Source organism: Ictidomys tridecemlineatus, chromosome 9 (assembly GCF_052094955.1).
Source record: "Ictidomys tridecemlineatus isolate mIctTri1 chromosome 9, mIctTri1.hap1, whole genome shotgun sequence".
NCBI classification, from domain to species: domain Eukaryota; kingdom Metazoa; phylum Chordata; class Mammalia; order Rodentia; family Sciuridae; genus Ictidomys; species Ictidomys tridecemlineatus.
In genome coordinates this window covers 6011302-6033502 of record NC_135485.1, presented here as the reverse complement: position 1 = coordinate 6033502, position 22201 = coordinate 6011302, and the positions used below count along the sequence as shown (strand labels likewise).

At 53.7% G+C, this 22201-nt stretch overlaps 1 protein-coding gene and 2 long non-coding RNA genes across 8 annotated transcripts in view; 1 reads left to right on the top strand and 2 right to left on the bottom strand.

Moving 5' to 3' along the window:
- Slc2a9 (solute carrier family 2 member 9) overlaps positions 1-22201 on the top strand; it is a 136185-nt gene that overhangs the window by 10033 nt on the left and 103951 nt on the right. For 3 of the 6 annotated variants that reach the window (XM_040292664.2, XM_078021035.1, XM_005318964.5), the window contains exons 2-3: positions 6881-6984; positions 12948-13046. In XM_040292664.2, the coding sequence (XP_040148598.2) occupies positions 6922-6984; positions 12948-13046 (162 nt within the window). In that variant the 5' untranslated portion in view covers positions 6881-6921. Of the gene's footprint in view, positions 1-782; positions 874-6880; positions 6985-10256; positions 10526-12947; positions 13047-22201 lie in introns of those variants that run through there. The other 3 variants (XM_078021034.1, XM_040292665.2, XM_040292663.2) reach the window with 3 other exon arrangements.
- Positions 2078-4524, bottom strand: LOC144366608 (uncharacterized). Its single transcript, XR_013425686.1, has 3 exons — positions 3497-4524; positions 3318-3377; positions 2078-2705 (listed from the first exon to the last, which is right to left on the bottom strand). It is a non-coding gene; the product is annotated as an uncharacterized LOC144366608 (long non-coding RNA).
- On the bottom strand, positions 19937-20807 carry LOC120892414 (uncharacterized). Its single transcript, XR_005737096.2, has 2 exons — positions 20515-20807; positions 19937-20144 (listed from the first exon to the last, which is right to left on the bottom strand). It is a non-coding gene; the product is annotated as an uncharacterized LOC120892414 (long non-coding RNA).

The window sequence follows — 22201 nt, the reverse complement described above, 5'->3', positions numbered from 1 at the left end:
CCCTCCTCTCTGTTCCGGCTGGGTCTCCACTGGAACCTCCTCATGTCAAAGAGAAGGGGTCTCAGCTATCCCACTCCTCGGTCCATGCCCAGAGGACTTAATCAGCATACTATAGTGTTGCAGCCACATCCATGTTTATAGCAGCTGTTATATGTTAATCCAGAACATGCTGAGCCACACCTGGGCATGTGTGTTAGTCAGTATTTGTCACTGTGACCAAAATGCCTGACAAAAACAACTTCAGGAAAAGTTTATTGGGCTCACGGTTTCAGAGGTTCGGTCCATGGTCACCTGACTCCATTGTCTGGGTTAGAGGTGAGTCAGGACATCATGGTGGAAGGATGTGGCAGAGGAAAACTGCTCACCTCCTGGCAGCCTGGAAGCAGAGAGACAGACGGACAAACAGACAGAGAGCAGGAGGAAGGAGCCAGGGAAATAAGATATAGTCCCCAGGGGCACACCCCCAGTGACCTATTTCCTCCTGCCTACAATTCCCATGGGTACGGTGTCCTTTCCCATTATTAATCCAGCAAATGGATCAACCCACTGTTGAGTTACAGGTCTCTTAATCTTTGGTCACCTCTGCACATTCCAACATTGTCTATCCCATGAACTTACTGGGGGATACCTCCTCTCCAAACCCTAGCAGCATGTTCTTAATAAACCCAGTTACCCACAGATAGCTAGCCATTAAGCTTATCAAGATGGGCATCAGGGGTGTTTGCGGCAACAGCTGAATGCAGTTTAATCATTAATGCTGTTGTCTTTCACAATTTCTCCAGTATAACCGGATTCTATTAGGAGGTGATCTGTCGGTGACACACATCCCATTTGCTCTTTAGACTGGACAGGTGAGGAGAGCCCAGGACTCGGGTGAGTGATGCTCGCTGCATTGGGCCTGCTTTGGAAGGGTGTCTTAGATGACTGACATTCACAGCTGGAGTGAGGGGTTTGACAGGTGAGGGATTTGAAAATCAGTCTTACAGGGTTCTGGGAAAGACTAAGCCAGAATGCACACAGGGTCAGTGGGGTGTCCCTGACAAACACTGATACGGCATAGCGAAACCTACGCTGATGACAGTGGCTGTGGTTATTACTGCAGTGTCTGATACCAATGTTGTCACCCCCCCTCCATCCTTTTCTCCTTCCTTCCTTTTATCCTCCTTCCCTCCCTCCCTCCCACTCCTCCTCCCCTACTCTCCATTCCCTTCTTCTCTTCTCTCCCTCTTAAAGCTTCCATTTTTCACATCTTTCAGTTTCTTGTTTTGGAATTAGCTTTAGTCATGGTGAAGTCAGCAGGGGGCCCGGAAGTGAAAAGCCAAATCAGCCACTCAGTGGAGCGCTTGGGGCCGGGTTGGGGTTTTCTGCTGAGAGCTGCTGGCCAGCAGCTGGCGGGAACCACGTGGCTTTGCTTGGTGGGTCTCAGCTTGGAGTGGACAGGGAGTGCCGTGGAATGCAGGCACTTCAGGGAAGGTGGCCTTCTGTGGCCCATGCCAGAGAGGGAGAGGAGCCTGCGGCTGCTGTTTGCTGACCCTCTGTACACATCTGTGCTGGCCATGACCTTTCCTTTGCCTTTATCCTTGCACCCAACACAGCTCTGTGGGAGGCTCTGACTTCAGGCTGTCTGGGCTCAGATCCAACTTCTGTGACGGCTTCTCCCAGCATCATGTCAGAGGCAGGGGTTTAATATCATCGATGGCAGAAAGGGTAGTAGCAGAGGTGGTTATTTAAATATTTAACCTCGGGACAGCCTGGGTGTGGGCCAACTCTGCCTGGAGCAGAGTTCTGGGGCTCTGCTGTGCTAGGTATTAACCCTGTCACTGCTGGATCCTGGGGAGCATCCTGGAGAGGGACATTGTGCACTGCTGAGGTGGCAGGTAGGCACTCAGGGGACGGGGCAGGGGGCCATTCAACCATGGGCACAGCAGCACTTTGCTCTAAAGAACTTGTATGGCCACACTGATGGGCACTGGCAGGCCACTAGTCTTGAAGAGCAGAGTTATCAGTGTCGTTTCTGCGGGTTGGGGAGACAGGGAGCTGACATTTTGGGACTCTTCACCATGCACGGAGCTCTTGCTGATTTATCTTTTGTATTTTATTTTATTTACTCTGTTTAAGCCTTAGATAATTATTTTGAGGGAGCTTAGGGTTCTCTATTTAAACACTGCGTGGGCTCAGATGGGTAAGCCATCTTAACCATCCTGAGATGTCATCATTGAGTCAATCCGGAAGCGCTGCACCTGTGGTCTGGGAAGACCATCCACTGTGCTTCCGGAGGTGATCACGATGGCTCCAGGGCACCTGACATCTGCAGTGTGCTTCAATAATGAACTCACTTCACCCTCACAACAGCCCCTGGGGTTCATCCTGTTATTATCCCCATTTGAAATAGGAAGAAAGGGAGTGCAGAAGAGTTCAGGGTCTCCAGTCGGTTTACTAGCAGTAGAACTGGGGTGTGAACCCAGAGTCCCATTGGGCACACGCTGCCCGCATGAGGCCTCGAAGTGCCCCAGAAGACAGTCTCACGCCAGTCATGAGAGGGCTTAGGGATGACGGGCATCCTGGACCCTGCCGTGGTCTCGGCAGGATGAGTCCACAGTCGAGGGCTGTGCTGGGAGCAGCTCCCTGGCGTGGGGCCTTGTTGACTTAGCAGTCCTCTTCTTCTTCCTTACTGGTGGTGGGTGAGGAGAAGATCAGAGTTGATCCTGAAAGAGAAAGAAGCATGGGCCCCACCCACGTCCTCCTGGTGCCCCACCGTCCCAGTTTGCAGCGTGTTTCCTGGGAAGAATGACAGGCTTGGCATCCGAGCTGGAGCGCTCCTCATCTCCCTTGACTGCGTGGGGACTGCTGAGCTCACAGTCCCGTGCACCCCAGGCCCACGTTCTGGATCCTTGTTTGTCACAGGGCAATATTTTACACACCGTAATTTACTACCGCCCACTCCGTAGCTTCTCCCCCCCACCCTGTCCCTCCCTGTACTCATTCCTTCCTCGCACATCTGTGACCACACCTGCTCTGACCTTGATTTCTAGGTGGCTCCATGTTGGATGGTTGTGGTGGAGCCCAACCAAAGCCACACCCTGGTCACAGCTGGAGTTGTGTTTTCTCTCCATGGGTAAACTCAAGAAGTCTGGGGACGCTCTGGACACCCACCATGTTTTCTTCCACTGTGGAGCCACGAGGGGTCCCTCAGCACCAGCCCATGGCCAACCGGACCTGGGTGTTAGGGCTGTCCCCTGGATTCCCTTATGACTGCTCCTCACCTTCCTACCACTGCCCAATCGCCCTCCTCTCTCCCCTTTAGTCGGTCACTTTACCTCACACTTCATGTGGACGCCATTGGACTATAGATGGTGTTAGACAGGATACAGAAGATGCTAGAATACAGGAAATTTGCACAGAGCTCCTGTTTTCCCACTTCTGGATCTGAAGTCTTCACCACACTTACCCATGTTCCGTCCTTGCCCCCCCATGCCTCCCCCTGCACCGCCCTCACCTCCTCATGGCTGAAGCTCTATGAAGACCTGTCTGCATACGGGCTCCTCTTCCAGTGCTCCGTCCCTCCAGGGCCACTCCATCCAAGTCACCCTTGAAACAGTTACCAGTGGCCTCTGTGTGATCAAATACCCTGGACACTTTTCATTCCTCTTTCTTGATTGCCCTCAATCAATGTCGACACAGATGCCCCTCACATCCTCTTAAAGTTCTTGTCTTCTCCACACTTGGCTCTGCTTGTTTTTTCCAACTCAGTGTCCTTTGTCACTTACCGTTCCTTGTCTCCCCCCCCAGGCTGGGTTCCTTAGGGATCTCCTCTTTCTACACTCCTTCCCTGGGTGGCCTTGCCCAGTCCTCTGTCACTCATTCCCACTTAACTCATGTCCAGCCCAGACTATTGCTTGAGCACTACTCTTATTTCCAAGTTCCCAGGTGACATTGATACGTAGATGTTCCACAAACTGAAGATCAGTACTTCTAAACAACCCTTCTTTCCTCCTACCCACAAATATGTCACTTTCTGAGTCTTCAATAGCCTCTTGAATGGCAATTGCCATTCATTAGACACCAAGGATTTGGCAGGCCCTTCCCAGGGCCACCTGAGTTCAGGATTCCTCATCTAAAAATCACACTAAGAGAGTGGCAGCTGTCTATGACTGACGGACAAGGAAGCAGACTCGTGAGTTAGTAACTTGCCCTCGGTCATAGTAGCAAAGCCAGATGGAGATCCAGGTCTCTGTAATGGCCTCGCTCTTTTCCCTCTCCTCATGTCTTTTCAAATCCTGGCTTCCGCTTCATCCCCAAGAGACCATCTTCATCCTTAGGCACATGTAGGGCCACCATGTTGCACAATTCCAGGGGAAAGTCACAATGTCATCTGTGTGAATGGTGGTCCCTGGGGTGGCACCGTGGCAGCCATTCACATGAACTAGACTGGGAAAAATCCCCAGGAGGCAGGCAGGGTGGTAGCCACAGAAACCATCACTTAGCTCCCTCTGCCCATTTTCTCCTTCTTTCCCTCTCCTCCTCCCCACCCCACCTCTTCTGCCTACCGTGCATCTCTTCAGCCAGCATTCAGTCCGACTGTGGACGGGAGATGGATCACTGAAGCCCTCAAGTGTGAGAAGTAGGGGAGGGGGTAACTCAGGGTTCTGCGGGGAAGCAGAAGCAATGGGTATGCATGTCCTCTTGTCTGTGTCTCTGTCCCCTGTTTCCCCTGGAATAGGCTCAAGCAATGGTAGGGCTGACAAGCCCCAAAGCCACAGGCGAGCCAGCAGACTAGAAATTCCAGCAATGCTGAGGTTGTACTCTTATTCCAAAAGACCTCTCTCAAAATTCAGTTTGAGGCTGAATTCCTTTTTCATAAGGGACGTCAGCTGCTTCTCTCGAGGTCTTTAGCTTAGTGGATGAGGCCTTCCACATCATGGAGGGTCATCTGCTTTACAGCTCACTGCATGTGCTAACCCTATCTAAAAGGCACCTTCACGACACATCTAGACTGTTCTCTAGACATCTGCTAAATGACAGCAGCATGGCCTAGGCAAGCTCATGGGTAAAATGAGCCTCACAGGTAGGGACCATCCCCGATGAGATCTCAGACACCCTAAGCCCATGCAATCCACTGGCTGTGAGCTCTGGGATGCACTTGAAGAAGAGCATTCCGTTTCCAGAAGAAACCCATAGATGATCGGAGGAGGCGAGCCTGGCAGGGGAGGCAGGCGAAAGGGAAGGGCCCTCCAAGCCCAGCAGCCTAAGCTGTGGCCCAGAGGCCTGCAGATGTCAGGAAAGCAGGCACAGGGCTGGAGTGGCCCTCCAGGTGGGCTGGGGTGGGACAGGTGTGTCAGCCCCTCGAGGCAGGGCCTGCAGCGACACTAAAGTGGGGCTCAGGCAGCTCACCAACCTGCATCCTTGTCAGGCTGCAGAAATGGCTTCAAGCTGAGTCTATCGAACCATAGGAACGGTGTGTCCTTCCAGGGTTGTATTTTCTGCATTAGAAAGAAGAGCATTCAGAGATGATGATGATGATGATTATTATTATTTAAATTTTAACTCTACTTGGCTACTTGAGACTGTTAGGGCTTAATTCCATTAAGAAAACTTTTTTCTTTTTAATTTAAGGCAATTTCAAAAACTTATCTAGTTACAGCAGTATTTTATTAGGGCCACCATGCTGCACAATTCCAGGGGAAAGTCACAATGTGTGGAAAACTAGGAGAAAACAATAAGATATAAATTGGCCACAATACCTCAGCCAAGGGGTAACTGCAGGTCATTTCCGGCTGTTTCTGACCTATTTTCTATGCCCATAAATATGTGTCTGTCCCCTGAGTATCTCTACTGTCCTCCCCCTGCCCTCCCCATGCTGGGCCACCACTCACCTTCCATACGTCAACACGCTCTCTGAATGCTCTTCTGCTGTTTCTCTCCTCCTGACACCAGCTCCCAGAGGACAGGATTATCCCCATAGCCTTCCCTAGGGACTTAATATCTGTCGAATAAGTAATGCATAATTATTACATTTTAAAATGAAGTAAGGAAACATGAAGAATTTAAGCACATCTAATGTTTCATTGTGTAAACCTATGTATGTATATTTTTAGTGTTGAAAAAAGTAGGTTCATTTATATATCTTCCCTTATTTGTCAACCAAGAATGTATTCTGAGCATCCCTCCGTGGCATCCAATGTTCTTGTAGAACACAATTTTAAAGGACTACATGAATTTCCATCGTGTGAATGTGCCATCATGTAGTTAAACTTTTCTGCTAGACATTTTTTATTTTTCTTTTTTTAAATACCATTTTTATCACACACACACACACACACACATGCTGCACTGAATATTTTGGACTTCCATCTTTGTGCACACTTTTAGTCCTGCTTTAGGATAAATCTTGTCGAACAAAGTTATTGGGCCAAAGGGCAATAGAAACACATTTCCAAACTCCAGAAAAGCCGTGCAGTTTCTACTTCCGTCTCAGCAGCGATCAGGGTGAGGATGTTGGTGATCTTTTCCACTTGACAGGCTGCGAGATCAGCACTGGGTTTTCATTTCCACTGATTTCATTTTCACCTCTTGGAGACAGACAGTCTAGCATTTCTGAAATGTGCTCCTTCTGAAGAGAATGGTGTGGGAGCAGCCTGGGTCTAGTAAGCCCTAGGGCAGGAGCCGGATGCACCGCAGCTCAGCCCAGCCCCCATCTTGTAAATGGGCCAGAGCAGGCAGGTGCCAGGTCCCAGGGCCTGAGTGAGGACACTGCAGTGTCTTACACTGGCGTCCTTTACACTGGAAGGAACCTTTTGGAGGCCATTTGGAACCACCTGCTGTGACCTGCCATCTGTGGCAGCAAGTGTCTAATGGCTCCATCCCTTTTCCTCTTTCTCAGCAACAACAACATCAACAAGTCCAAAATCTGAAGAATAAACCATGGAGCTCAGAGAAAAGGACGCAGCAGAGAGCAAGGAAAACAAGTCGACAAGAAAGAAAGCGGTCAGTGCTGGCTTCTTGCCCTCCCCTTGCATGGGCATTCTGGTGGCCTGGGCAGTCCCTCCTGTCCCCCTCGCCCTCCGTCCTCCAGGGTCAAGGTGAGGCCAGCAGAGAGAGGATCTAGCAGGGGCTGGGAGCAGAGCCCCGTGGGTGGAGCTGGGGGAACAAGAGCGAGTCTGTGGCCAGGCTCGAAAGTCGGGAGCCTCCATGGTACTGATCTGCTGGTGGCTTTCTGGACTTGGGGCATTCTTAAGGTCATTTCTCAATGAGGGAACATTGATGCTGACAGTGATATGTCATTGTCCTTATGAGAGACATGGAACCCATTCCCTGCTCTCTCAGATGGAGCCAGTCTCAAACTCTCTCAGATGTGCCTTGTCGCCTCCCAAGGGTGTGGATGTAACCACAAATTGCAAGAAAAGATGCCCATATTCATAATAAGCCTCTATTTGGCAGGACAGAGATCAACACAAGTCTACTTGCCAAATGGCCAGGCTAGTGTGGAATTGGCAGACTGGACATTATGGGTCCCATACAGTGTGTAATGACACCACCTGCCTTGGGTCACCCAAGGACATGGGAGAATTGTGTTAAGTAGATGTGATTCCCTCTAAGTGGACACTGTATCTTTTGGTGCTTATCTTAGGTGAGCCGAGCATCCAGTGCCTAGATGTTTGGTGGAATGGGGAAGGGCGATAGTCATTTCATGCATTCTGGTTAAATGACACTCAATAAAAAGCTCCTCTTTCCCTCAACACTTCCCTGCTAGAGAACTGTCGCCATCTCTACGCCAAGCTTCTAGCCTCAGAAGTTATTTCTAAGTCAAACTTCTAGCCTTAGAACTGCCCTCTAGATGATTTGAGCTCAATAGCAAATGTGTATCTAGGGACCAGAGGCTGAGGCCGATGTGCGTTTGCTCAGGCTGTCGTGGAAAGCCCCTGAGACAGGCTGGCTTCAACAGTAGAACCTATGGTCTCACCGCTCTCAAGGCTGGAAGTCCAAGACCAAGGTGTTGACGGATTGATTCCTTCTGCGGCCTCTCTCCCTGCCTTGTAGATAGTGTCTTCTCCTATGTCCTCACATGGTCCCCCTGTGTGTGTTTGTGTGTATCCTAATCTCTTCTTATATGGACACCAGTCAGATTGGATTAGGGCCATCAAAAGACTTCATTTTGACTTACTACCTCTTTAAAGACCCTGTCTCCAAATACGGTCACATTCTGGGATACAGTTTCAGAGATCAGGACTTCAACATGTGAATTTGGGGGGGACTCACGGTCCAACCTGTGCGATACACACAGTCCCTGGAGAGCTCCTGTCCAGAGGGGAAGGCATACTCAAGTGGCAGCACATGGCCCAGAGAAGTGGCAGAGGGAGGTCCAGGGAGGCCTCCTGGAGCAGGTGGGGAGGGAGCTGAGCATTGAAGGGTGAGAACGGTTAATAGTCCGAAGGGCCCGAGCCGGGGCAGGGTAGCTGGGTGCGTGGGTACTTAGCCAGTGCTGGGAAATGGTGTGTGAGGAAGCACTCGGTGCAGAGCAGGCTGGTCCAGACCCAGAACACTGCGGAACATGGGTCCTACACCTGCCTCACCCCTAGAACACCTGGGATCTGCTTCAAACCACACCTGTGCCAGGAGTTGAGCTTCTGTAGGATCTACCGCAGAGTACAGGGCCACAGGCCACATGGGACAGACACTGCTGGGGATTTGGAGGCTGGCAGCTCCACGCCCTCTCTGGACTTTAGTTCTTCCTGCTTACACAGGACTAGCAGCTCCCCCAGCCCACAGGGTGTGAACGCACTTGGGAGAAAAGTGTAGGTGCACGGGTCGAGGGGGAGGTGCAGGTTGTGGGGAGCCCTGGTTGCTGCCTCTGGTTCCTAGTGGGGCTCCATGTCCTCCCTCAGGCTTGACGCCCAGCTCTGGGGCCCACTGTGTTGACAGCCTGGTTCCTGGCATCGTTGGAGTTTGCACCTGCAGCGGGAACTATGGAGCTGCTCATACAACAGGCATCCAAGCCGGCAGCCTCCACCCATGCCCTTCCCCACTCAAATACCTCCCCAGGCTCACCCATCCCGAGTGTGCTCAGGAGTCACCTCTCCCAGAAAGACTCCCGGATCCAGCTGAGATTGGCGCGGTGCCTCCCCGGCACTGTCCCAGGGAATTCTCGGCCCTTGCAGGCGTGTGGTAACCCAGTGCTTCTCACTGGGCTCCTGCTCTGGACCCGCCATGCAGTGAGGAAGGCAGCCAGGTGGCTGGAAACCAAGTCAAGAAATAACCTGCTCTCGAAGAGGCGCCCCCCTGACCAGTGCACAGAGCAGCCAGGTTGCACTGCTCGAGTCCCAGCCTAACCAAGGAAGTCTGTTTCCCATTTGCTCAGAGCAGCTGCTGTCCTGCTGTAGGGCGGTGGGGGCTGAAAGCTTTCTCACCCACGTGCATTTACGGCCCCCAGGACGCCTGCAGTTCTCCCCATCTTTTTTTTTCTTCAATGTGTCCTTTGCATTAAACCCAGTTTGCTGGCTTCTGCCCCTTATCTGTGGCCCGAGCACTCTGAATTCACCAAGCATGCCTCTGTCCCTTCCCAGCCTCTGTGTCTGCCATCTGCTTCCAGGAGCAAAGAGTAGAGGCCACCTGTCCTCGCCATCATGAAGGTCCTTCTCTGACATTTGGGGTGAATCAGCCATGTGGGGAATTCATCCTCACTATGTCGTGCTGGGCACCAGGTCCCAGCCTCCTGGCTCCTTTTACTGAGTCAGCCAGGGTGGTGCAAGGAGGGGCCGCTCGGCCTGGGGCTGAGGAAGCAGGACAGAGTCATGGCAGCTCTTTGTTCTTGGGCTGCAGGGCTGCCCACGTCCATCTCCAGCATGCTGCTAGGGGTAGGGTGGGCCATGTGGTTTCTGTTTCAGCCCTGGAGTACCTCTGCAGGCAGCTGGAGTGAGACCAATAGCCCGTCTTGCACTGGTAATGGCAGCTCGGAGAAGTAACGTGACTCGCCTGAAGTGGAGGAGTCAGGACCTGAGCAACACTTGAGCCAGTTATTAGACCGCTCCCTGCCCCAGAGATTAGAAAGGTGCCCTGGGTTCATGCCAGTCTCCCCACCTCTGGAATGTTGGACTTACTAAAGAGAGAGGAATAAAATGATGACAAAGAAAAAAATCCATACCCTGGGTGAAAGTCCCCAGAGGACAGATTTCCTTTTTAGGATTTTCTCGTTGCTGTAATGACTTAGAACAAGGAAGAATATGTTGCCCACTTCCTGTCCAGGCATGACCCAATTGCCCCATTTCCTGTTGGGCGCTCCAGGCCTTCCAGTGGACTCTGCCTCCTCATTCACGGAAATGCCCTGGCAGAGTCCGGGGGCCTGGCGGAGCCGTCAGCTGGGCCACCAGGGCCCATAGTAAGGAAACCAAGCATGGATCCCAGGGAACTGAGCTCTGCTCCCCTGACACACGACAGGAGCTACCTTGGCCCTCCCGGATCAGGCAGGAAGCCGCCAGAGTGTCACCGCCAGATGAGGAAGAGCAGGGTGCCAGGTGGGAGGAGAAGAAAGGTAAACACGGAACCGGCCTCCGGCCTCTGGCCGCGGTGCACAAGGGCAGGCTGTGGGGAATGCAGGTGTAGGTGGCTCTGCGGGACACGTCTCCACCCCGGCCTGGCAGCTGTGTGGCTAAAGGGCCTTGGGCTCTGAGTTAGGGAGGCCTGGGCTTGGACCAGCCACTCTGACCCATGTGACCTTGTGTGGTGTTTTACTCCGAGTCTCTGCATCCTGGGCCGGCTCCTGGCTGCCTGGCTGTACCCAGAGAACGTCCTTGTGAGGCCCTGCCCTGTGTGTGCTCCACTGCCCCTTCTACCTCCCCAGGCATGGCCAGGCAGCAGCATGAGCTGTCAGGTGCCAGGAGGGGGAGGCAGCAGGCTGGGCAGGCCACCCAGGGGCAGGGGGCTCCAGAGAAGCAGCTGAGGCAGGGAGGTGGCTCCCATGTGCCCTCCTCCACCTCTGCAGGGGCCCTCATACCAGGAGCTCCCATTCTGATGGGTGCCGACAAGAGGGAGGAGACCAGGTCCTCTAAGGTGACCAGGACTAGGATGGAGGGAGTGTAGGGCCCAGATAATAGCCCAGCACAGCTGGTGCTGACGGCTCAGGGAACTGGCTCCTAGGATGAGACACAGAGAATGAACTTAGAGGGAAGAGGTGAAGGAGACGGAGAGCTTTTTCTGAAGGGACTCTGTCCCATCAATGGATCTCATTCAGCTCAAGCTGCAGAAAACCATGCCGGCCCCATTTCACTGGGCAACACCATCCCCTTGGCCACAAGCCCTTCCTCAGCCTCCACCTGGTCCCTAGCACCTGCTGAGCACCTCTTCTGCAGCAGGCTCAGAGCCCAGAGCAAAGAGCAGGGAGCACAGCAGCTGCCCTCCCACAGGAAGACCCCTGCCACCATCCAGCCCTGGCCACTGACACTCATGGGCACCCAGCAAGTGCCAGGCTCTCTTCTGACCCACTTAACACCTTCCCTAAAAAGGGGGTTCCAATATCATTGTCTTCTTCAAGATGAGGAGACTGAGCAGCCCTGCAACAAGCCAAAGACTACAGTCATAAGTGGCAGTTGAATGACAGATCTGTAGTAGAACAAGGAGGAGGAGCTTCCAGGAGATGGCAGGAGAGGAGAGGCTGGCTGTGGGTCTCAGGTCTGAAGCTTCCAGGAGGAGCACTTCAGGTGGACCAAGTAGAGAGAACTCTGCCTGTCTGTTTGGGAAGCAGCTGGACCAGAGGGAGTGGAGAGAGAGGAACAAAAGAAGAAAACACCTTTCTGAACACTGGTGACATCTGGCAACCACTGACCCTCAGTGACCTGGGCAGCAGTGTGGCATGTTAGTAAGAGCCCTTTTACAGGCGGGCAAGCTGGACTCTGAAAAGTCACACCGCTTGCTCAGGCTTCTGCCACTGCATGGTGGAGCGTCGTCGGCTGCTGGAGCCCCCCTAGGGAGGTTAACGAGGTGGTGGAGAAGGGAATTGGGATCAGGGATCTGCATCCCTGTTCGCTTGTCCTGCTCACTGCTGCGAACGCTCCCAGAGCTTCATCAGGGCCTAGCACCTAGAAAACACACAGACATGCACGCTCAATGGTAAATGATGGCCAAGAAATTGTCTTCCAGAGTGCCTGGTCCCTGTCCATCTGGCCCATGTTTCACAGGGCAGCCCGGGATGGTCAGTCTTTGTCAAGGGGCCGGATGTTTCTGTCCTGGCTGTGGCCATCCTTGGGTGGAGCAGCAGGAAAGGCCCCTGTGGGGGCAGATGCCTTATTCTCAGCACCAAGTTCTATCTCTCTGTCTTCAGGTCCTTATTCCAAGGTGCTTGGACCAGGCTGTCGATCCATGCCTCAGCGTGAGCGTGTGTGCATGGGCATGCCTGTGTTCCAGACAGGCAGGCAGGTGGAGTTGGGGGATTGGGGAGGAGCTGCAGCTGTGACCACCAGGTTCCTGGCCCCGCCCCAGGCAGCACCTCAGACAACTCTGTGCCCTTTCCTGACTTCTGCAATAGGATGCACCGGCACTGGTGGAGGGATTCCAGATGACGCCCAGAAAGCTCTCAGAACAGTGCCTGGCAGGGGGATCAGTGAGCACCGGGCGCTGCCCAGCAGCTTAGTCTAGCTTTGCTCTCCGCTCCTGTCTGGGTCAGACCCTAGATACCTGTAGCTAAAATGATGCGTGTGGCTGCTTCCAGATGGCTTGCTAAGGGCAGCAGGCGGGCTTCTGTGCTCCCCGGCAGCCTGGCTGGGAAGACAATGGTGTGTTGTGGACCTGGAGGGAACCCTGTCTGCTGCCCCCCACCCCCACCTTTCCATCTTCTCCTTCCAGCTCCTTTTTGGCCCCAGACAAGGAATTCTATCAGGGAGGCCTCCCCCAGCTAAGGGGGACCGTCCAGGCTCTGCACCCAAGGGCCCGCGCTGATGTGCTCTCCTCTCCCTTCACAGGACTGGTCCTGCTCCCTCGTCGCTGTCTCTCTGGTGGGCGCCTTGGGCTCCTCCTTCCTCTATGGGTACAACCTGTCCGTGGTGAACGCCCCGACCCCGGTGAGTATCCGTGAGGAGTCCGCGCGGCAGAGGGCACTGGGGCCACGGGATGCTTCGCGCAGCCCTGCTTCGGGCATTCCCATCTGCGACCCTCTATGGGCTGGTTGATGCAGACCTTGTGCGGGACATTAAGGGGCAGGGGACACAGAGTGGGACCAGAGACCGCCCTCCGGGGGCAGATAGGAGACATAGGAGCAGACAATGGTGATGGTGTCTGTGTGTGTTGGGGTTAGGATCCTTGTGGCTGAAGTGTGGGTATCCTGGGGGAGTTCTGGGGGGACCCTCCCCACCCAACCCCCACCCCCATCCCCTCCCCATGCAGGACAGATTCCTGAGAACTCTAATGCTGGGGAAGGAGCAGGAGAGACCTTAAGCCATGGAACTTGCACGTTGTCTCGACTTGCTCTCTGTTATCTTCAGATCATCACTCCTGTACCCAAGACCCCTCTGTGGCTTTTGCTTTAGCCTGAAATCAGTGCTAGGTGCGGATGCCCCAGGCCTCCTTCACGGGTGCTGGGTGCAGTGGGTTTGCTCCCTTACCTGAGCTGTTAGGGTGCTGCTCGGCTTCTGGGCGCGATGGATGTGTAAGGGAGGATCCCATGCAGGTGGTGGCTGAGCCTAGCCTTGGAGGTGGGGGCTGGCAGCCAGGCCTGAGGTCTGGGAACAGCTAGGAGACACAGATAGCTGCAGGTGGCTGCAGCCCAGGTGTGTTTGGGGGGTGCACAGGGCTAGACAGTTTCACACTTTTTCTTATTTGGGGGCCAGCACCCCTGCATGCGAAATACAGGGGGCCAGGGCCTGTGGGTTCCAAAGGAAACCTGGGATTTTGTGGAGGCTCCATTTGTGCTGGAGCAGACCTGGGTTGTGTTTAAAAGTTCTGTTAACTGTTTGACGTTTGGAGATCTGTGAAGTTTGATCTGGAAAATTGGCTATGTGCTGAAAAGTGCTTGAAAATAGGGGCCTGGCAGCTTCTCCAGGTACTTGGAGCAATCCACGTTTAGCTTTGTCATTGTAGTATTATCCTGAGAAGGGGCTCTGACTGGTCCTGACTTGTCTCTGAAAGAGGACCGGGAATTTGGACTCTGCTTCATCCATTCAGGGTGTGGGAGCCTTTGCACGCAGTTTGTGGAGAAGACATGGGAGATTTGAACTTGGAATAGCACGATGTGTTTCGACAGTGATGGTGGGGACAGGAGGGAGGACCAGTTCTCATTGATTCTTGCAAATATTTTTTGAGCATCTATCACATGCCAATGCTGGGAATTGGGGCAGGCAGCCTGGAGGAGGCAGCATTTGAGCTGAGCCCTGAAGGACAGGTAGGGCTTCCTCTGACATGAGAGGGAGGGGTGGGGAGCTAAAGCACACTGCCTGGTGTGTCATTTTGGTGGCATGTTGGGGACAGTAGAGGTGTGATGTGCAAGTGCCTAGAGGAGTGGAAAGATGGGATGGAAGAAGAGGCTGGAAAGCAGGGTGGATCAGGGGAAGACCTCAGCTCTCAGCCAAGAAGCAGGATTATGGTCTATGGGTGCCAAGGAGCCATGGCAGATTCAGGAGGAGGGACAGAAGAGCAAGCAGACCATCCATGTTACCTCCATTTCACCACAAGGAAAGAGAGACACAGAGTTTAATCAAATTGCTCAAGATCACGCAGCTAGGAGAAGGAGGTGCTAGAATTCAAACCCAGCTCTGCCTGAATCCAACCTGTGCCCCTTCCACCCCCATGATGGCCAGGATCCCCCATCCCAGCATTCTGGAGCCTTGGCAAGGTCAACTAAGGCAAGGAATCAGCCAGGGGAGGTGGGAGGGGCCACAGTGCACTGAGTGGACTATTTCCTGCCATGCCCACCACCCCAATGACTGTGCTGGGTTCTCCCCACAGCAACGCCAGGGCCAAGAGCGAGTTCCGATGATGCTCAGTGGCATTACAACAGGGACCTAGATTGTCAGAATCCCACCTGATCCTCCCTCATTGCAAGGAGCCGTTCCTGTAAAGTGCATGATCCAACAGAAAAATGAAAGGTAGCTTTATTGTTAGCTGACCAGCTCCCCAAGTCTTGCCTTCCCATGGAGGCGTGGGTCATTGTAGCCCCTTTCTCTGTCAGGCCCCAATGTCCCGGGTTTCTCAATGTTTCATGGGGCAGGCTCCATGGGACAGGCAGCCTTCACTGGGCATTTTGTTCTGTCATGTGGTCAGGTGCTTGTTAGGGAGGTGAACAGGACATCCCCCAGGGGCCCCAGCAGCAGCAGCAGGGACAGACACTCCAGGGTTCACCCCACAGTGAGAGGCGGGCTGCAGGGGCCTGTGGAAGGGCTTCATCCTACCGGGGAGTCTGGGGGCCTCGTTGGGGCTTTCTGGGCATGGTGAAGACCTGGGAGTGGCTGTGTGCTGGGGGGGAGGCAGGAAAGAGGCCCGGTGCCAGCTGGAGAAGGGTTGCAAGGGCCAGGCCTGGGGCAGGATCCAGGATGCCTGGGCTGTGAGCACAGAGGTGGAGAAGGCAGGCTGAGGGCCAGACTCACCCCGGTGCCCTCCCAGGGCAGAACCACCCACAGCCGGAGCCGGCAGGTCTGCACAGGAATCCAGGCTCCACCCCTGAGCTGCCTGTGCAGAGTGGTGGTGCGCACTCTAGTGAACTAGTTGTGAGAAGGAAAGCAGACGTGATGCTGGAGCAGCTCAGCTAGGTGTCCAGCAGGCACTCTGATCCTCTTTCCCTGCGGTAGGCAGAAGGCTGGGGAGCAAGGCTGCCCTAGAGGCAGGGGGTCAGGGATGGAACAGGGACTCTGAGAAATGGAGCCCAACGCAGGCCAGAGGACAGAGCCAGGCAGCGCATGGGGCATTGGGTTCTCAGGAGAGCAAAGGAAGGCCTGGGACAGAGAGGTGTGGATATTAGGGCTATGGTCGCCACCAGGGGTCGCTGTTAGAACCAAGATGCCACATGGACACAACCCTGGCATTAGCACAGGCACAGGCTCCTCAGGCCCTGCTGGGCCAGCCTCTGCTATGGATAGCTGTGGTGCAGAGCATGAGCAGGGGGCTCCAGCTGCTGGCTGCTCGCCCCAGGCAGGCAGTGTCTCGCTATCTGTGCCATTATACCCACATTCACACCCTCCTTCCCAGTTACAGTCCTGGGGAGCCACAGCTAATCCCCCTGTGTGGAAGAGGGCACTGAAGCAGGGGAGGTTAACGTGGCCAAGCTCCGAGGCTGGCCCATTTCCTCCTCAGTACAGTCACCCTACGTGAACTGCATCCTGCCCACCTGGCTTTCAAAGAATCCCCAGAATCTGACTGTATGGGACCCCTTTGGAGAGAATATCGGGTGTCTTGTGCATCCACAAGCATCTGGACCACTTTGGTCCCACTGGATGTGAACTGAGTGTGCACGAGCCCTGTGTGTGGCCTGTCCTCAGAGGACCCCGTGGGTGTTCAGTTCTCTTCCCTCTGATGGTGCAGGAACAGGACATAAACCTTCAGGAAATTTTCGTTGTCTTTGGCTGTTGAAAGCTGGGCTTCTGTGCAGGGGGAGGAGTTGATCGCTTTGATTGAACCCAGCTGCTCCCCTCCTGCAGGCCCATCTGTAGCCTGGCACACCCTGGGGTCTTCTAACCTTCCCCGACTCCACCCCGACTCCTGCAGTTCATTCTGCACTGAAGCCAGAGAGGCACCTTGGACAAGTTGAGGTGGATCATATTGAGCCTCTGCTCAGAATCTGCGGCTGCCCATCACACCCAGAAAACAATCCACACTGCTGTGGCCCGCAGGGCTGGGTTTGCTCCTAGTCACCTCTGGGTTCTCACCACCCTGTACTCCCCCCACTCCTTTTGCTCCATGCACATGGCCCTCTGCTGTTACTGGTTGCCGCCCTCCAGACCATTAATATTTTAAGTTTTGCAAAATCATATGGTCTTTTTGCAACTATTCAACTGTACCTGTGTACTGAAAAAGCAGACCTAGACAACCTAAAAACTTGGGGCCGGGGGAGGCTGTGTGCCAATAAAGCCATGCACAAAGGCAGGTGGTAGCGGGGAAGGATTGTCTGATCCCTGCGCTTGGGGTTCTAGGAAAGGCAGGGCACCTGCCATCACTAGACCTCTGGGCAGAAGGCAGGCTAGCTGGATGCACAGTTCTTCCGAGGCCTATGCTCTGTGTCATCTAACATGGGGGATAGATCTTCCTGCAGCCATTGTATGCATTAATTGCCGATCATCCGGGTTTTTGTTTTTTCAGTTTCCAGTGTCTAATTCTAATTGGCATAACAAGCTACTTAGCTAGCCATCATCTCTATCATCTACCTGTCAATCTATCCTTCATCCATCCACCTATCTACATATGTATCTAAAGCATTCTGAGGGCCTTGTAAGAGACTGGACAAGAGCTGGGAGATACAGCTCACTGGTAGAGCATTTACCTAGCAACCACAAGACCCTGGGTTCAGTCCAAGGCCAGTTTGCACACAAGTCAGATGCGTAGGATACCTGCCTGGATTTTCAAGCAGCCGAGCAAGCGGACTGAGGATGCTAGTCTGGAACCTGGCGCATGGTCTCAGATTTATGTCATTTAAGTTTTGACCTTTACTAGGAGAATGTGGCTCTTCCAGAACCTGCTTCATTAGTACTGCCAGAAGATCTGGGACTGCAGAGTTGTAGTGGGAGGTGTCTGGATGGTACTGTGGGCCTGGTGTCTGCACCCACCTGTGAGCCAGCTGGTGAGAGCCAGGCAGACAAGAAGGCTGTGGCGGGGTTTCTGAGCCCCAGGGGCTGCTCTCTGGAGGCCCAGGCAGGGCTGGGCGGGGAGATCAAGTCTGGGCAGGGGATGGATCATAGCGCCTCTTGTGCATGAGTGTCATCCAGAGAGCCTACAGGAAGGCTCTGGAAGCAACATCCTAAAGAAATGCAAGCTCCAAGCCAGGGTGGACAACATGGAGCCCAAGTTCCAAGACAAAGGGGCCCGACAAAGGCCCAGCAGGATGGGGCTCAAGAGTGGGCCACGTGTGAGAGCCTCTGGCGGGGAGTGGGGGCCTGCTGATGCCGAGCTTCCTGTGCTGTGGGAGGAGGCTACAGGGCAATGAGCCCGGGAACAGCCGCCCAGGCAGGATGGGCACTGGGGTGGACGTGAGGAGGGCCACAAGGAGGACAGAGGGTGAGCGGAAGGGGCTTGGAAAGCAGGCCTGGGATGTGCAGCCCAGGACAGAGGGAGGTGGGAAGGGCGAGCAACGCCTTCAAGGAGAGAGGGCAGACTCCTGGGGCCTGCTTGCCCAGGAGGCTGGGGGAGGCTTGGAGGCTCGGCAGACACACAGCAGACAGGACCCCCAGGGCCTTCCAGACCAGGTGTCTTAGAAAAAGCAGGTTCCCCAGAGGTTCACAGTGACTTCTGACACCAGCCACTCGGACACAGGCAGACTTCACAGTCACCAACCGCCCTCACTTCAGATGCCAGACCCAAGCTTGGGGGTTCCCAGGCCACCCACGTCTGAACATCTGGGTCCGCCACCCTTGGGCTTGATAACATGCTAAAATAATTCACCGATCTCAGGAAAGTGCTCTACTTGAAATTATGGTTTCATTATACCAAAAAGGATGGAAATCAAAATGAGTCCAAAGAAGAGATACATCCAGTGGGGTTAAGAAGGTACGAAGCTTCTAGTGTTCTCTCCCAGAGAGTCAGGCACCCCCACAGCAGTGGAACTCCGTGCCCAGAGTGCCACCTGCTAGGGCGCCACCCAAGCCATTGGGGCTTCCTTTTATAATGCTGATGGATCTGATCATTGGCTAACTCAGTCTCCAGTCTCTGTCCTCCCCAATAGCATGAGGCTCAAAGCCCCAACCCTCCATCACAGGCTTACTCTTTTTAGAATTAGCCAGTCCCTACCCTGAGTTCTCTTTTTGCATACACTAGTCTGATACTTTGGATACTAAAGACCAGGATTTAAGAAGTCTCAGGGGTGTGTGTAATCCTAGCCACTTAGGAGGCTTAGGTAGGAGGACTGCAGTTGGAGACCAGCCTCAGAAATTTAACAAGATGCCATTTCAAAATTTAAAAATTCATAAAAGGGCTGGGGATGTACTACAGTGGTAGAGTGCCCCAGCAACACACATGCACACACACGTGCACACGCATGCGCGCACACACACACACACAAACACACACACAAGAAAAGAAAGGGGAGAAATCCTAAGGACTTAGAGGCTACTTCCTGTTATGGTCTGGATATGAGGTGTCCCCCAAAAGCTCACGTGTGAGACAACGCAAGAAGGTTGGAGGAGAATTGATTGGACTATAATCATCAGCCTTAAACTAATCAATGGATCCCTGATGGGATTAACTGAGTGGTGGCTGAAGGCAGGCGGGGTGTGGCTGGCGGAGGTGGGCATTGGGGGCGTGGCTATGGGTAGGTATTTTGTATCTGGAGAGTGGAGTCTCTCTGCTCTCTGCTCACCATGTGAGCTGCTTCCCTCTGCCACACTCTCCCACCAGGATGTTCTGCCTCACCTGGATCCCCAAGGAACGGAGATGGCCTTCTATGGACTGAGACCTCTGAAACCCTGAGCCTCCAACTAAATTTCTCCTCTCCTACAGTGGTGGTGGTGGGTGTTTTAGTCACAACAGAGAAAAAGCTGAGTGAAACACCTCCCAAGGTCCAGGGACCAAGCCCACTCAAGTTCTTTCCTAAACAACTATACAGCTGCTTATTGTTTTACAATGTACATCCTACAAATGTGCATGTTAAACAGAAAAACACTTAAAATGTCTGTTAAATGCCTCAGTGAATGAGAGAAGGAAGGCCTGAGTAAAAGGAATAAATGAGAGTAAAGTTTTTGGGGGGTCTAATGTGTGGCCCTTGTTGTACCCACTTAAATTAGGATTTATTTGGAGAAAAATATCAGAACCACAAAAATAATAGTGAATGGTTTGGCTTTATCGTGAATCCCTCACATTTCCAGTGGTTTCTGAGTTGGAAATGTCTTGAGAGAAGCCTCAGAATCTTGGCTCCCTGGTGTTAGCAAAATAGGCCCAGGGCTTCCGCGGTGCCATCAGTTGGGCTCCCCATCAGTTTCCCAGAAGAAATGGTCTGTTCTATCACCTTCCTCTCCCCTGCTGCTTCCCTGAGGACAGATAAGCAAATGATAGTGAAGAGTAAAACCAACAGCTCTCTCTACTCAAGCAGAGCTGCCTGATTAGCTGCAGATGTGGGAAGCTGGGCCAAGAAAAGATTCAAATGAACCAACAGACAGCGAAGCCAAGTGAGCCCTGGGGTTTGGGGCTAGCTCTGTTGGCAAGGCCCAGCAGCTCTCAGATCAGGAGCCCGCAGCGGGTACCTGTGTGGCTGGAGGCCTATTCTCAAGGCTAGTGGGAGGGGATGGTGATCTTAGGTGGTGACCTCAGGGCTCTGGTCAGTGGAGGCTGGGTGGTTGGACTTACTTGGTGAGAGAGAGGCCAGACCAGCGGACCATCACGACAATGAGCGGGTCCTACCTGCAATGCAGAGACTCTTTCCTTCATTGCCTCATTCTTTCTCCCTCTTGGTTTTGCATGGCCTGCTCTCAGTGTCGTCAACGCAACAGGCTTCTATCAGGAAAAGAAAACAACTCCAACGCTGACACTTATTATAGGAACTATTGGCATGAATCACGTCCTGTGAGTCAGGGGCTATCTCTCATTTGTCTACCAACCACGTGGGACAGACATTGTGAAAACAACCCCATTTTACAAATAGTGGGGAGACCGAGTAGTTTTCCCTAAGCTGTGAGGCTGGGGGCAGACTTGGGTCTGAGCATAGTGCAAACTGGGGCTCCTCCCAGGGCCGCCGGGGCCTTGAAATCCTTCCTTGAAATCCTAACTTTTGGAAGGTCCTGCACATTTGCTGTTTTATATAGTTTCTGGGCATCTCTCCACATTGCTGGAATTCCTGCATCACCACAGTGTCTAATAGCCTAGTGCCGTGTCACACTGGTGGCCTCTCTGCCTAACGCAGGCCTCCTAGGTCGCTTCTCATTTTTCTCTAATAGAAGAGGCTGCTGCATTGTTTAAGTTGGGAGCTGTGGTTCGTGGCTTGGTTGGTTTTCAGCAGAGCAGATGGAGCCCCTGGCTGACGGGAGGCCGGCCCTTCTCAGGCCTGCCGCTGGTGTTGGGGTGTTCCAGGGGCTGCCTGCCCGCCAGCCTGCTCCATCCCCTGGAGGCCACAGCTTATTAGAGCCAGGCAGCCTACATCTTTGCTTCAGACTTTTCTCATTTCATTGTTTCTCTGGGGGAAAAAAATGCCACTTTTTCTGGCCTAGCAGGGGAAGGTCCTCAGGCCTATCAAGGCTTGGTGGAGTAGGGCAGTGGTCACTGCAGTCAGAGCTGGGGACAGCTGACCCAGCAAGGTGGGGGGGGGGAACTTGGAGGTGTACACCTGTGATCTTAGTGACTTGGGACCTTCGGTGGGAAGATAGTGACCTTGAGGCCAGCCAGAGCAACTTAGCAAGACTCTAGTCTTAAGTTAAAAAATGAAAAAGGGCTGAGAATGTGGCTCAGTGGTAAAGCACCCCCAGGCTCCACCCCCAGTGCTGAAGCAAGCACACAAACACACTTGGAGGGAGGTGCTGGAGAGGGACAGTGCACAGATGCAACCAGGCCGCCTGCTGACCAGGGAGCCAGACCTAGGAGCACCCACTAGGGCCGGCACCCTGCTGGGGACTTCACCCACCCCATCCTTCTAGCGGCTCCATCTCGAAGCTTGGGGTCTTATTCTTATTTACAAATGAGTTATTCTAGAATCTGCTCTAAACCACCAATCTGAGCTTGTAATGGATCCGGTGCCTTTTGAAAGCCACCATGGACTCCAGGTGGCCTGTCCAGCCAGGAGCAGCCTGTCTGGCGATGAAAACACCTGCCTTCTCTTCCTGTGGTCCAGAGGACATGCGGAAGGGGTGGGGCAGGGGGACACCACCTGCATGCTAATGATGGGTCAGGGCAATATAGTGACCCTCAGGGCCAGGATTCATCAGAGTGAGGGACACAAGGCAAAACCAGCAGAGGGAAAGGCGCGGGGGCCGGCACAGGCCTGCAGGAGCCCTCTCTAGTGGGGGAGCACTGCGTCCCCAGCAGGGAGTCACCGCAGCTCCTGCAGCATCGGCTACCAGGAGGCTCCAGAGTTTGTGTCAGGGGCTGATCACATGGA